This window comes from Benincasa hispida, chromosome 12 (genome assembly GCF_027475165.1).
Source record: "Benincasa hispida cultivar pf3 chromosome 12, pf3_genome.v1.1, whole genome shotgun sequence".
NCBI classification, from domain to species: Eukaryota; Viridiplantae; Streptophyta; class Magnoliopsida; order Cucurbitales; family Cucurbitaceae; genus Benincasa; species Benincasa hispida.
This window is the reverse complement of record NC_143489.1, coordinates 1,115,154-1,128,840: the sequence shown is the minus strand read 5'-3', so window position 1 is coordinate 1,128,840 and position 13,687 is coordinate 1,115,154. Positions and strand designations below refer to the sequence as shown.

Below are 13,687 nucleotides of genomic sequence, written 5' to 3'. Positions count from 1 at the left end.
GTGTACTAAAATATAGTCCACTTGAATATATTCAACAATTCAACAAAAAAGTTCTTCATACTTCTCCTTCTAATATTTTTTCTTCTTTTACGATCAGTACAAGTCATTTATTGCATTTTATTTATTAGTGTACTTCAACGCTTTTTGTATTGTATTTCATTATTTATACTGTATTTTGTATTATTATAATTAATTTATATGTTAAATTTATCTGTATCATAATGTTTTTCAAAGAAAAAAAAATGTATCTTCAGGTTCTAAATAGGAAAGTTAGGAGCGTGTGAGTTTGGAGTTGGGAGTAGGACTCGGTTGGAGAGAGAGAAGAGAGAGAGATTACGTGTGTGTGCGCGAGAGAGAGAGAAGAGAGAAAAGGTTACGTGAATGTGAATCTCTGAAGAAGAAACAGCCATTAGTCTCTCTCTCTCTCTCTTTCTCTCTATTTAGCTTCTCAAGCGGTGGCCTACGAGATTCGCCTTCTCGTCCTCTACCTTTGGGGACTTGCAGCCTCAACAAAGATCGGATTCACCGTCGTCTCAAAGGCGGAGAGTTATGGTGGAGACCGACAACATGGCCGATTCGTCGCACAACGTCGAGGATGAAGTTGGGAGAGTGGTGGAGCAGGCGAAGGAACTGCATGATTCGGCTGCATCTCTAATCTCCAGAACAGCCAGCGACGAACAGTCTCTCCGCCAGCGTGCTCTCTCTCTTGAGTCTTCAATTCGCCGTCTTCGTTCTTTACTCAATTCGCTTCTCTCCAAGAAGCTTTTGGACTCCAAGCTTGCTGAAAAGGTCTATATCTTTCAATTTTCTACGCATTTAATTTCAAATCTGTCGTTCTGAAATCGACGGATCGATTCATCATTTTTTTTTTTTTTTTTTTTTTTTTTTTTTTTGTTCTTTGTTTGCGTGAATCAGCTGGAAGATGACTTGCAAAGAGCTAAATGTATGATGGTCGATGGAGAGGTTGCATCGTTTCTTCCTGGGAAGCCGCAAGGTTAGAGTTCTTTCCTTTTGTATTTAGAGATCGCGAATTGATGTCATTTCTCTTTTGAAGGACAATATGAGGATTAGCGTCCGCATGCTTCTTGTTGCATTTAGTTTCTGAGTATGAGTATGTAATTTGATGGCAGGGAAGTTCTTGCAGATGTTTCTGGGACCTATTAATGTGCGTGCCTCAAGGAAAGATGTTCAGTTGAAAGTTAAAGAGGAATATAACAGTTACAGAGTATGATTTTCTTTTACTCTTTGTATTGTATTATCTCAAATCTTTTCCCTTTTGGTCCCAGAGGCTACTCCTTATTGCATGTTGTAGTAATTTGCATCCTGATTATACTTTTCAATAATTACGGCTACGGCATACCTCGAACTCTCCGAAATTAGTGCTTTGTTATAAGAGTTATTTTTTCCCTCGCTTTTGTATTTTACTTGAACACCTATATTAGGTGATCTACTTTTTTAGGCCATCAACAGCTGACTGAAAGATTCTTTCTTCTATGCATTTGGATAGTGAAGCTTCAGATGGGCCTGATTAGTTAATCTTACCCCGTCTAGATTTTGGCTTATTTTCCGGTTGAAGTTGGTTAGAAACAAACGCTTATTGATAGAATAGAACGGAAGTTACAGTACGAAGTGATCTGTTTTATAGATTGTACAACTATGTCCTTGATTTCTACAGTATGTGAAGAATGTGTCCTCTAACCCTATGCCAGAGGAGTTATTAAATCACCCTTTTCAATCGGAAAATCGGAGATACTGAATAACTACATAAATTGTTTGAAAACCTTTGCTCTATCTTGAACAAGAGCGCTGTGAAAGCATTTGCAAAATGAACTTTCTAAAGTTCTAGGGAACGGAGGACAGAGTAGTCCTGAAAATTTCAAAGAGCTTCCATCACAGCTTCATATAAAAATGGATGTGAGAGGATGAGGTTCCACATTTTTGGAACTATATTTCTGCACATGCTGTACAACCTAGGGAGAGACATTCAAAAGGATGGATAGAATTGTGTTTCATGGATCTAGCCTCGATCCTTGAATGTTGTGTGGAAACTTTACCATTCACTTTCTTGGGTCTCCTTCTGGGAGGTAATTACAGCTTTTTTGAGTTTTTGGGAGCTCATGGTGGACAAATTTAGAGCAAATTTAAGTAAAGTGGGAAAGGTATGTTGGTTTCTAAAGGGGAAGACTAACAGTTGCACAATCAACCACATTTCCTTTAAGTTACTTTTTTCTTCTCAAGGCTCCTTTTGTGAGTGACTCAAGAGATGGATAAGATTGTGAGAATTTTTTTTTCTGAGACGGTGGAGATTTTAAACATTGTTGCTTTTCCCACCTTGTCAATTGGAGTGGATTTTGCTCCCTATACAGTATGGTGGTTTTGGTATTGACTCGTTACATCATCTGAATAAATCTCTTCTTTCAAAGTGGCTTTGGACTGTCAAGAGAAGGAGACTTTATGGAAGAAGGTGAATTCTAGCGATTATAGGATGGACTCTAATGTTTGGCGTCCTTCTTCTCCTAGAGTAGAGCTAAGGACCGGCCTTGGTTTGCTATGGCAAATAATATCTCCACATTTCTGAATTTTTCAAAGTTCAGAAAAGGAAATATGAGAAGAATCAGATTCTGGAAATAAAACATCATTTGGGCCTCAAAGTATAAGGGATATTTGGCCTAGTTTTAGCCTTCGGCATTTGCTTGAATCTACATCAAAGGTATTATGAATTAATTGCATAATGGCGTTGTTTTGTAATGATAATATGAAAGAAATAGGATGATGTTTCTTGTTCCAGAATATAGAAAAGAATCTGGAGTCAGTGCATTATTCTTTTGAACACTTCTAGTTTGTGCTTTCAGTCTTAGTAGTTTCATTGCTATTTCTCTCTCCATTATTGCAATCTTTTGTCCATTTGGGTAAATCCTGATCTAACTTTTCATTTTAATTTCTTGTCATTAATACAATAATGTTTCTGGTAAAAGTGGGCTCTAAAGTTAAGTCTCCAGTTGATGACCAGCTTCTTATTTGGACAATTAAGGCTTTATACAAATGGAACAGATAATAACAAAAGTTTGGTCAAGTTGTCTTTGGATCTCAAGTAAACAACCTTACCTCAAAACTTTGTTTGGATGCCTCCCTTTTTTGTGACTCTCAGTTCTGGAGATTCCCTTATAAACCACAACATTCAGATTTTTTTGGCGTTGCTTTTATGTTTCTTGGGATTGCTTTCCCAAAATTTAGTGATTTCCAATTTTGGACTATCAACTCTTTCGGAACATGCTCTTGCAAATCTCTTTTTACATGTTTTGCGGCTTAGCTGATCTTCCCTTTTATTTGCTGCTATGGATGATTAAATCCCAAAGAAGGTTTGATTTTTGTTTTATTTGGTTGCTTTGGTAGAATACACATAATGAATTTCTTCTCGATATCTTCATCTTTGGTTTTTGGTTTTAGGACCCGAGTGGTGTGTTTGGCGTTGACATATGGTGGCTTGGTTCATATTATACAGAGATGTTACTTTACTACAAAAATCTTATAGAATTTTGGATATATTGTTAGTTTGACTCCAATCATGTTATATGGAGGTATTGCCGAAGAAAAAAAATTTTGTTCTTTGTTTACTAGAATAAGCATCACATATAAGGATAAATTATTAGCTCATCAAATTCTCTATTGAGCCAAAGAAAGATTCAAAGACAAATAGGTGAACGAATTCGTTAGGTATTAGGGGTTGTTGGGATCTAACGGATGAGGTAAGTCTCCACCATTATTGTTGTAATGGAGGTGATGGAGGATTTATTCTTTTTCATTTATTGGAGGTGCTTCTTCACCCTTCTTTTACTAATGAAGGGTGATTTGGTAGCAGGCGGCATCCTTTGCTTAGGGAGATATAGGAGAAAATTTTCAGGATGAAAACGGTCTTTGGAGGATTTTGCAAAGTGTCTCAGTTGAAGGCCTCCCTTTGGGTATCTCTATATATATAGCGTTGATAGTGTGGATCCCTTATCCAAAAAAAAAAGAGTGTTAATCCTAATAGTTGTAGCCCCTTACAGTTATTCAATTTTTTTTTCTTGGCTTCATTTCTTTGAGCTCTTTTTCATGGCTTTATGTTTTATGCGTTCATTTATCATACTGAAACCTGATTTCTCTCATTTAAAAATAAAATATAGAAAAAAAAAAACAAAAACAAAAAACATAAACCAAAAAAAAAAAAAACCCACCCCAGGAGTTCATGGACGTGGTGTATAGTTATCACATTCCTCCAGTCTACTTCAAGCAGTACATTATCAATCTCTCATTTTGTTAACCAAGCCAATTTTTATTAAGAAAAATAATCTTAGGAGACAAATCAAAGTGATTTAAGGGCTTCTATGATGGTAATTGTTTAAGAAGTCCCTAATGATGTGAATCCTGGCCTATCAACTCTTCCTACCAGCTCAATAAAATTTACTGATTTATGCAAAGCTATGCCATCGTGTCAATAATTATTTGAATACATTCAGCTGACTTCTGATTTTCTAGGGGGATATCTAAGTTTTAGAGCACATCTTCTGTTCAGCTAACTGTCATAGAGTGAAAGGAAATTTTGTAGGGACTTGCCGGGAGTTTTATCTTCCTGTCTTTTCTCTTTTCTCTTAAATTTACAGTTAATTTTCTGGTCAATTCTATCTTGCCTCTGTAATAGACTAAACTACAGTTGGAGACAAAGTTGACTTAAAGATTTTAAACGGGAAGTGAAAATATAAATCACTTATTGCATTGTTTTGTTGACGAGAAATGTTGGCAGGTCTTATTTCAAGATTTCTACCTCTCATGGGTTTTGGACATAAGCACTAAGAATAATATTATTCAACTTCTATGTAGAATCAAGTTTAGACTTTAGGGTAGAGGCAAAAAAAAAAAAAAAAAAAAAAAAAACTGTTATGGACAAATGCGATTATAATGATTAGGAACTAATGCATATTTTGGACAAATTTACCGAGTGGTGTGAGAGGTGATTGTAGCTAAATGTCTCAAGCAACTTACTGGTGTTTGTAATCTTCTTTCTTTAGTAATTACTACATGATATTTTTCTCAATTTGGGTGGTTCTCGACATTCCTATGTTAATGATATTTGTCAAAATGGATTTCCTTCTTTCTTTGGGGCAAATCTTATGTCATTTTAGCTTGAGGTGCCCTCACGTTGATCTCTTTCAAGCAGGACAGGACTGCTCTTCTTTTTCTCCTTTTCCCATCTCTGCTGCTTGTTCTAAGAGGCTGGGTTTGGGATGGATGCTTGCCTGCATTTCCAGTTCAACTGTACCAGGTATTTTTTTTTCCCTAAATCGGTTCTTCTTTCCCTAATTGAATGTTTTGATGCATATTGAATTTGTTTCTGTACAAGTTGGCTCCTTCTATACTTGGTAGTAGGGACTGTGGAGCAAATACCTCATGATTGACGAGATAAATATAAATGTTTATATCTACTTGGCATTCGTCACTGAATCCTTCACAATTGGAAGATATTCCTTTTGTAGTTATTTTGAGGATCATCTCATTCCTTTGTTCTTTGGCTGTTGCTTAGTTCTATTTTTTTAATATATTCTTGTCTCTTTTAAAAGGAAAAAAAAATTAATTTAATACTTCTAATTAATTTAGAAAACATAATTTAATTTTATATAAAAAATTGTTGTTTTCATTAAATATATGTGTGTGAGAGAGACAGACAGAAATATTTTCTAACATTCTATAAATTACATTAAAATCTAAACATTGTTTGTACTCGGTACTCTACATTCATCATTTTGAGGCATATGGAACCTGTTCCTGTGCAAATATAAGCACGTGCTTCCCATTTTCAGTTTCTAATCATCCTATTTCAGGCTTCTCATTTGATGCAAAACTCAAACTAAATGTGCCCTAGATGATCTAAATTCTTGTAATTTTGTGCTTTTTAAGGGAGGATATCTCATTTGTTTTCTCTTATATCTCTATTAATGATGTAATTTTTGAAATCTTGTTCTCTGGGCATTTCTAGGGTTATCTTCATATAGTGTATTCAATGCCTTTTGAAGATTCATTTAAGCTCAACACATCATTTTTCTTTCCAGGCATGGCTCTTGTTCCTATACACAGGATTGGCATTGCGTGAAAACATACTAAGAGTCAATGGCAGTGACATTCGCCCTTGGTATGTGTGCTGCAACTTTTGCTTTCGTTGTTATGCTGTTATTCATTGTTTTATTTTAAAATAGTCTTATGGTAGCTTTGACTATTTAAGGTTACAAGTATTTATACTTGAAATTTTTTATAATGAGAAATCAGTTTTCATAGAGGATAATGTAACAAGTACAAAAGAGAAGGCTACACAAGTGAAACCAAACAAAAATCATTATTTGGTTCTTCAAGGGACAATGGATATTCTCATTCTTATTCCCTTCTACCACAGTTAAGATGGTGGATGGTGGATGGTGGGTGAATTCAATTGGGGACTGTCTAGTATTTACGAGCCTTCTGGTTGAAGGGAGAGAATGGATTTTTGGAGTGATCTTTGGGATCTACAAGGTTCGTGTAGTTCTATACTTCTATGTGGCTTTTGGGAGGTGATCTTAATGTCTAAGGAGCCCCCGTGAATTTTCTTCTACTATGGGAGGTCTAATAGATTTATCAATTCCTCTAAGCTCATATATCTTTCCCTCCCCAAATGCCTCCTTGGTTGAACTTAAAGGTCTTCATCTCATGTCATTTGGTTATGTCCAAAAAGCTTGATTCACACTATCTTCTTCCCTATTCTTATCAAATAAGGACATCAAATGGGCCCGGACCCTTTTCAACTTGAGAACTAACTCTGACTTTGACCACAATTGAAGCGAATGGTCATTCTCAATGTCAAATGGGGTTCTAACCCTTTCAGGTTTGAGAACTATGGACTCATCTTTGGCCACAAGTGATGCTAAGGACAAAATCGTTTCTTTGCCGTGTTGTGGTGGAGTTGAGTTTGGTGCATGATGAACATCAAATTTTTTTAGGGAGGTTGAGAGATCATGGAGTAGGTTTACCGACCCTTCTGTTTTGTTTTCTTTTAATACAGAAACAAGCCTCTTCATTGATATAATGTAATGAGATTATTGATCAGAGTTCAATACTTAGATACAAAAGTAAGCAAAACAACTACGATAACACCCCCATATCATCCTCGGCAAATCCTAAAACCAACAACAAAAACAGCCAACAAAACAAATTTAACAACATTACAAGCATACTTGGCCAAGGATACAAGCCAAGCCAAGAATATTCTGGACAAAGTAAGGCTCTCCAGTTCAAGTAGAGATCTTGCTATGGGGCTATCAATGCCAAAACGAACCCTTCAATCATATGCTTACCGTGAGAGACGTGCTGATCTTGGTTTAATCCTCTTGAGTAGGAGTCCATTCCTGTAGTTAGTATTTGGGTTGCTTATATTGCGGGTTTTTTTTGTGTCCTTGTACATTTTCTTCATTTTTCTTGATGAAAGCTCGGTTTCTTATTAAAAAAGTGAAGTTTTTTTAAAAGCAGCAGAATATTTCCATATTCACCACTCTGCTATTTAGAGTCTAAGACCCAATTGTTTTATGATCAGGGAGTGGTTTGGGAAGTCTATAGACTTTATCTTTAATTGGATTCTTCCTAACTCAGCTGGTAATATGGAGGTCCAAACGATAGTTGGTCAAAGGTTCAATGCGCAGGAGAAGGTGTTACAGATAAAGAGTGCTCTCCTGACTCATCTGGAATCTTTGGTTAAAGGGGAATCCTCAAAGAGGAAACATCTGGAGAGAAGAGTTGAGAAGACATTGTTTACTTTTTTCTTATGGTCTTTGAAGTCCCCAACCTTTTTATAGTTAGTGTTACAGTTCAAAGATCTTTACAATATGGAAATAGTTCCTCACTAACAATCTAGCAATCTACAGTAGTAAAGCTCATCTACCTACCGTAGATGGTTATGATTAACATGCTCACACTGGAGACTATTTTTGTAATTCACCTCTTGGTCTTTGGAGTTTTACTCTTATATTTCATTTATCAATGAAATTGTTTTTCTTTCTAAAAAGTGATTAACATGCTCCATAACCCACCGTCCCTATGTAAAAGCCCACAAAACTACCTCTTTTCATTACACTCTTTCACTCTGAAGTAGGTGAAAGCAATCATTCTCTTTCCTGGGCACTTTTGAAGAAAAAGGTTGGGCATTAAAAAGGTTATCATGAATGTGTTCTCTTGTCAGTGCATATGTTATAATTTCAGATTTACATTTGGTGCTTGATGGAATGATGTCTGTTACACCAGATTTGTAAACAACTTTATTCTCTATCTTTTGATTGATGTGCATAGGATTTGTACTTTATCAATGTTTTTGTAGTGTCGTGGTATAACACGGGCAAAGTTTGTGATCATGCTTTTGCTGGTTGATAGATCATCACTATTATGCTCTATGATTCATCGTTAGTTCTACGAACATTATGGTAAAGTTCGCGAGTCATGATTTTACAGGTGGATATATCATCACTATTGCGCTATGATTATGGCACTTGTTAGTCTTACGTGGGAGATCAAAGGACAGCCAAATTGTGCCCAAAAGCAGGTTTTTTCCTATTGTTTATTACCCCGCTAAATACATACCGTACTCTATGCATTGGATTAACAGCATGGGTTCAATTATTCTCCAGAGAGGTGTACAACTCTTCCTACAGTGGGCCATGATGCAAGGAGTTGCAATGCTTCTACAAAATAGATATCAGCGTCAGAGGCTTTATACTCGGATTGCTCTTGGGAAGGTGCCATTTTCTACTGCATTCTTGTTGCATTCAACTTCATCGCAATATATTCTAATTTTTGTCGCCTCAATATAATCTATGACTGGAGCTCATTATCCCTTCCCTACCCAAGGCACTCAAAATTTTAAGCATCTGATAATAAACATTTATGAATGTTGCATATGTTTTTAATTGGTGGTTGCTTGTTCTGTCATTTTATCAATCTATTGATTTCCTTTTTTATTCTTTTTATTACTAGGCTAAGAGAATGGATGTCGTTTGGGGAGAAACAGCTGGTGTAGATGGTCAACTATGGATACTGTGTCCTATACTCTTTATATTACAGGTGACTTAAGCCTCAATATTTTCCATGTTCCAAAATTTTCATGGCAGTTGATGAACAAGTTAGTGGAAACTAGATTTTTCATGGCTGGTTAATGCTATTTCCTTAGATCCCGTTTAGTAACCATTTTGATTTTGGTTTTTGTTTTTGAAAATTAAGTCTATGAACACTACTCTTACCTCCAAATTTTTTCCTTTATTATCTACCTTTTACCAATAGTTTAAAAAACCATGTCAAATTTTGAGGACTAAAAAAAAAGTAGCTTTCAAAAAGTTGTTTTTGTTTTTGGAATTTGGCTAAGAATTCATCTATTGTACTTAAGAAAGATGCAAATCATTGGAAGAAATGTAGATGAAATAAGCTTAATTTTCAAAAACAAAAACAAAACCAAATGGTTATTAAACGGGGTCTTAGTGTTTTAAGCAACTTTTCAGTCTGTTCAAACTAGCAAAACTCTTTTCCTATTTAACTACCTTTCCTCTAATTGGAATTAATGTAGAGGGCGTCTTAATGCACCCACCTTTTTTGTTTTAACGTAGTTCTCATTGTCTAATGAATTGGAGTCAAAATTACAAAAACAAGCTCTGACTTACTATCATTTGTATAGTTAAGAAATTGATTATATGTGCCTAAAATTCTTTAACTACAATTTTTTTTTTCTGATGGATATTAAAACTTTCGTAGAAATTTATTGTGGAACAAAAAATTTAAAAGATCAAAATTTCAATATGTTAATTGAATTTTCTATTTTGAAGTTCATTTTTTCTGGTTAGATTATAAAAACTACCCAACCAGTTTTTTAATACACTCTTGCTGTTTTTATTATTTGCTAACAATTTTCCACCTAAGTGCTTTATTTTTCTGAAAAGTTAACAAACATATAGATATATATATATATATATGACGTAATATGATTAGTTATTCATGAAAGACTCTTATGTATGACAGTTTTGTTTAATAGTTACAACCTTACTTGAAGAGGATCTGTTCTATAGGTTGTACAATTGTGTCCTTGAGTTCTAAAGTCATGTTTAAATGTTAGATATTAGTGATTAGGTATTTTTATTTTTGGTTAATTTCTTTCTATTTAATGCTTACCAGAAATAATGTTTTTACCCTTCACTAAGAGAATCTCAAAAAATGTAGAAGGTAGCATTTAATTTTTCATATAAACATACTTGAAAGTAGAGATGGTAAAACTTTTAGACTTTAAGCAACGTTGTAAGATATCAAATTAGAAAGAATGTTATTAGTTAAGTCGGAATACCTTCACATAGAGCTTAGGTTTCTCTCCTCAAAGGCATAAACCCCTTCTGCTATATGGTATAAATACAACTTTTCAGGATGGTTTAGGTATCCATGTGGTGGTGTGAGAAGACTTTTGTTGAATTTTAGGTGATATGGAAATATTATTTTAATCTAGCTTCACAGGGTATGATTGGTTATTATGGAAATTTTGTGCATTATGGTAAATGGAATTCTTTTTACTGTTCGCTATTTACAAATGGTGGCACTGTGGATTTATTTTTTGATTTGAACACCAAACTTTGTGTTTACTAAGACAGTTGAGCTATGCTTGCGGTTCAGTGGATTTATGATGGTCAGTCAGTATGAACCATCTTTGTTTAGGAAGGGCATTTAGCAATCATAATCTGTTATGGTCAATTACTAAATAATGGAACTATAATATGAGTTATAGTAATATATTAATTTACTTTTATAGGGCTTTGAGGCATACGTTGGCTTACTTCTCCTCAAGACTGCATTAGTCGGCGTGGTTCCTGAATGGCAGGTGATTACTTGTTTTCTGTTTCTACTGGTTCTAATTCAAAATAATATTTCAAACTTGCTGAAAAGGTTGTGAAAACATGGCACATGCTTAGATACAAACTGACGGATAAATGTCCGGACTCCGGTGCAGGTATTATTTTGTGGATTCCTTTTGGTTCTAATGGCAGTTGGGAACTTCTCAAATACAGTTCAAACCTTAATGGCAAAATCAAGATTCAAGGCAAAGATGAAAAGAAGCAAGAGCAAGCAGGAATTGGGCCAGACCAATTCTTAATACGTAGGATTACTTAAATTAACAACTTGTAGGATCTATTATTCTTCACCTTTCCAGGTCTTGAATATGTTTTGTCGAAGCTGAGCTGTGAGAATTGTCCTTCCTCCCCTTTTTTATATCATTTTGACTCAATTCACTTTTATCATGTAAAGTTGGTCTTGCATAGGTTCTTCCCTGGAGAAGATGGAAGTGCTACTAAGTGCAGGACTCATATTCCAGTTACCATGTAACATTCTACATTCTTCTCTTTTCGATTGCTGTTCATTGCAAGCTAGTGAGTTTTTGAATTTTCTTATTGTAATTTCAGCTGTTTATCGTCTTTAATTCCAATGGAAAAAACCAATGGTTTTGGACGTTTTCACTATCAAAGTTTTCGGTCCTTTTCATTTTGGATCGACTTAGCAAAAATGTTCCCATGTTCTTCCTTTGGGTAGATCTTTCAGCATTGTTCTCGAAACGAGGGTAATATAGAAACTTCGTGAGCATAGAGGTTTTGAGCAAGGTTAAATCCTCGTGCCTACCTAGGTTACATCCCAACAAAATTTGAATCACCTTTCCTTTTAACCAAATTCTGCAGATTATACTTGATTATGAAGACTGAATGTAACTTTATAGGGTGAAAAAAAAAAAAAAAGGTTTAGCCATTCCAGTATCAAGTTGAACAGAAATTCTTGAGCTGATACCATAGAATATGACATCCTCAATAGGTTTTATTGTACTTGTGAATGGTCTTTGATCATTTAACATCATCTTTGTACCATGGAACTTTGTACACCTTGATAAACATTGTAATGAAGTGCTTTGGATGAAACATGTAATATTTTATTTTTTACTTTGTGGATGCAAGAAGTTGTGTAGTTTTGAAGATGCAAGACGGTGCTTGGTAACTTTTCTAGCCATCATTTTATTATGTGGAAATCCTATAAATTAAGATTTTATTAGATGGACATCCTATAAATTAAGGATGATGTTTGTGATGTTGCTAGCATTGAGTAGCAGGCTGGGCCAACTCGTGAAGCTGTCGTATGGATGGAGTCGAAACATAACAGCTATTAGAATTCTAAGCACTCTAATTATATCCATTTTAGTAGATTTATATGCATGTTTATGGTTTTTTCAAAATTAAAGACTTTAAGAGATTATCTTTGATGAATCCTCTCGATTGCTCCAAATTTCTACGAAATTCTTCAACAATCCTTAAAGTAAATTATCACAAGAGTTGTCTCTACTATTCTCAGATATTAGATTGGACGTGTGTGATCCAAATTGAAAATTGAGAGATTTTTGAGGTGAAATTGGAAGAATTTTTCCTTCAAAAATTCGTTTTGCATGATCTTTTTCACTGAAATTAAAATAGATATATACTGAGATTGATCATGGGGAAACCCACTTTCTTATTATTTTATCATTTTTTAATTTAAATTTAATTTTTGGATAAAATCAAATTAAATTAAAAGAATTTAATTCTGAATATGATAATTTCAGATTTAAATTAATTTAAAATGTTTTTTAAATAATTAATTAATTAAACATATTTATTTAAGGGGTCTTTTTAAATATAAAAAAATATTTAAAAATATTTTAAATTTATAGCAAAAAGTTCTAAGTAGAACTTTTTGTTAAAGTGAAATTTTTTGGGATTTTTCTATTTATAAGAATTTTTTTTTAATTAATTAATTTAATATCATATATTAAATTAATTAAATACCTTATCGAAACCTGAATCTTTATTCATGTAATTAATATTTAAATTTTATTTAAATATTTTCAACTTTTCAAAATCGTTTAATTTGTTAATTAAACGTTAATTATATCGAATATAATAATCCAAACTTTAAATCGAATTTGAACATTTCAAATTCTCTCAACACGTTAAGGTTTAATCCTTTTACAAGCTAGTAGAGGGACATATTAGACCTTCATTAGGACATAATGGACCTACAGATAATTAGTTCCAACGATTAGGACATAATGGACCTACATATAATGAACTCCAATTAATCAATATTCGTTAACTATCGAGACACTCTAATGTAGCTCAGTAGTTGTACTTTCCTCATTATAGATATATTTCTCTCCACTTAATTTAACCATAATCAATAAGTTGATCTTTCACATGTGTCACACCCTCTCTCAGACGACTCTCTGAGCCTAGGAAATGACATAATTGCAGCAGTTATCAACCATTTTGCTCACTTATTGCCTAATAACTCTAGCAGAAATAACTCTGATACCTACATGCAATATACACAGCGAATGCCTCTATGGCTAAAAACATAAAGTTTTAAACACACAAAATATTTACAAAGATTACATTACTAGTTTCACAAGTCTCAATACCCAAAAACTTAGTCCCAATATGACCAATGGTAACATGTGTACACTATTTATAGTAACTACCTAACAGACGGGTTACAATAAATTTGTCTTGGGTGGTAGATCAAATGCAAGGCTACCTCCGAGGATTTGACCGCTACCTGGGGGAAAGGAAAATATTTGAAAATGGGGTGAGCTTGC

General features: G+C 34.2%; 1 protein-coding gene across 1 annotated transcript; it reads left to right on the top strand.

Annotated features, from left to right (window-relative positions):
- Positions 1-263: 263 nt before the first annotated feature.
- Positions 264-11,471, top strand: LOC120067169 (uncharacterized). The gene is made up of 10 exons (XM_039018641.2): positions 264-789; positions 916-994; positions 1,131-1,225; positions 5,195-5,299; positions 6,084-6,163; positions 8,500-8,590; positions 8,676-8,783; positions 9,022-9,108; positions 10,829-10,897; positions 11,027-11,471. The coding sequence occupies exons 1-10, from the start codon at positions 550-552 to the stop codon at positions 11,168-11,170; spliced, it is 1,098 nt and encodes a 365-aa protein (XP_038874569.1). The 5' UTR covers positions 264-549; the 3' UTR covers positions 11,171-11,471.
- Positions 11,472-13,687: the final 2,216 nt, after the last annotated feature.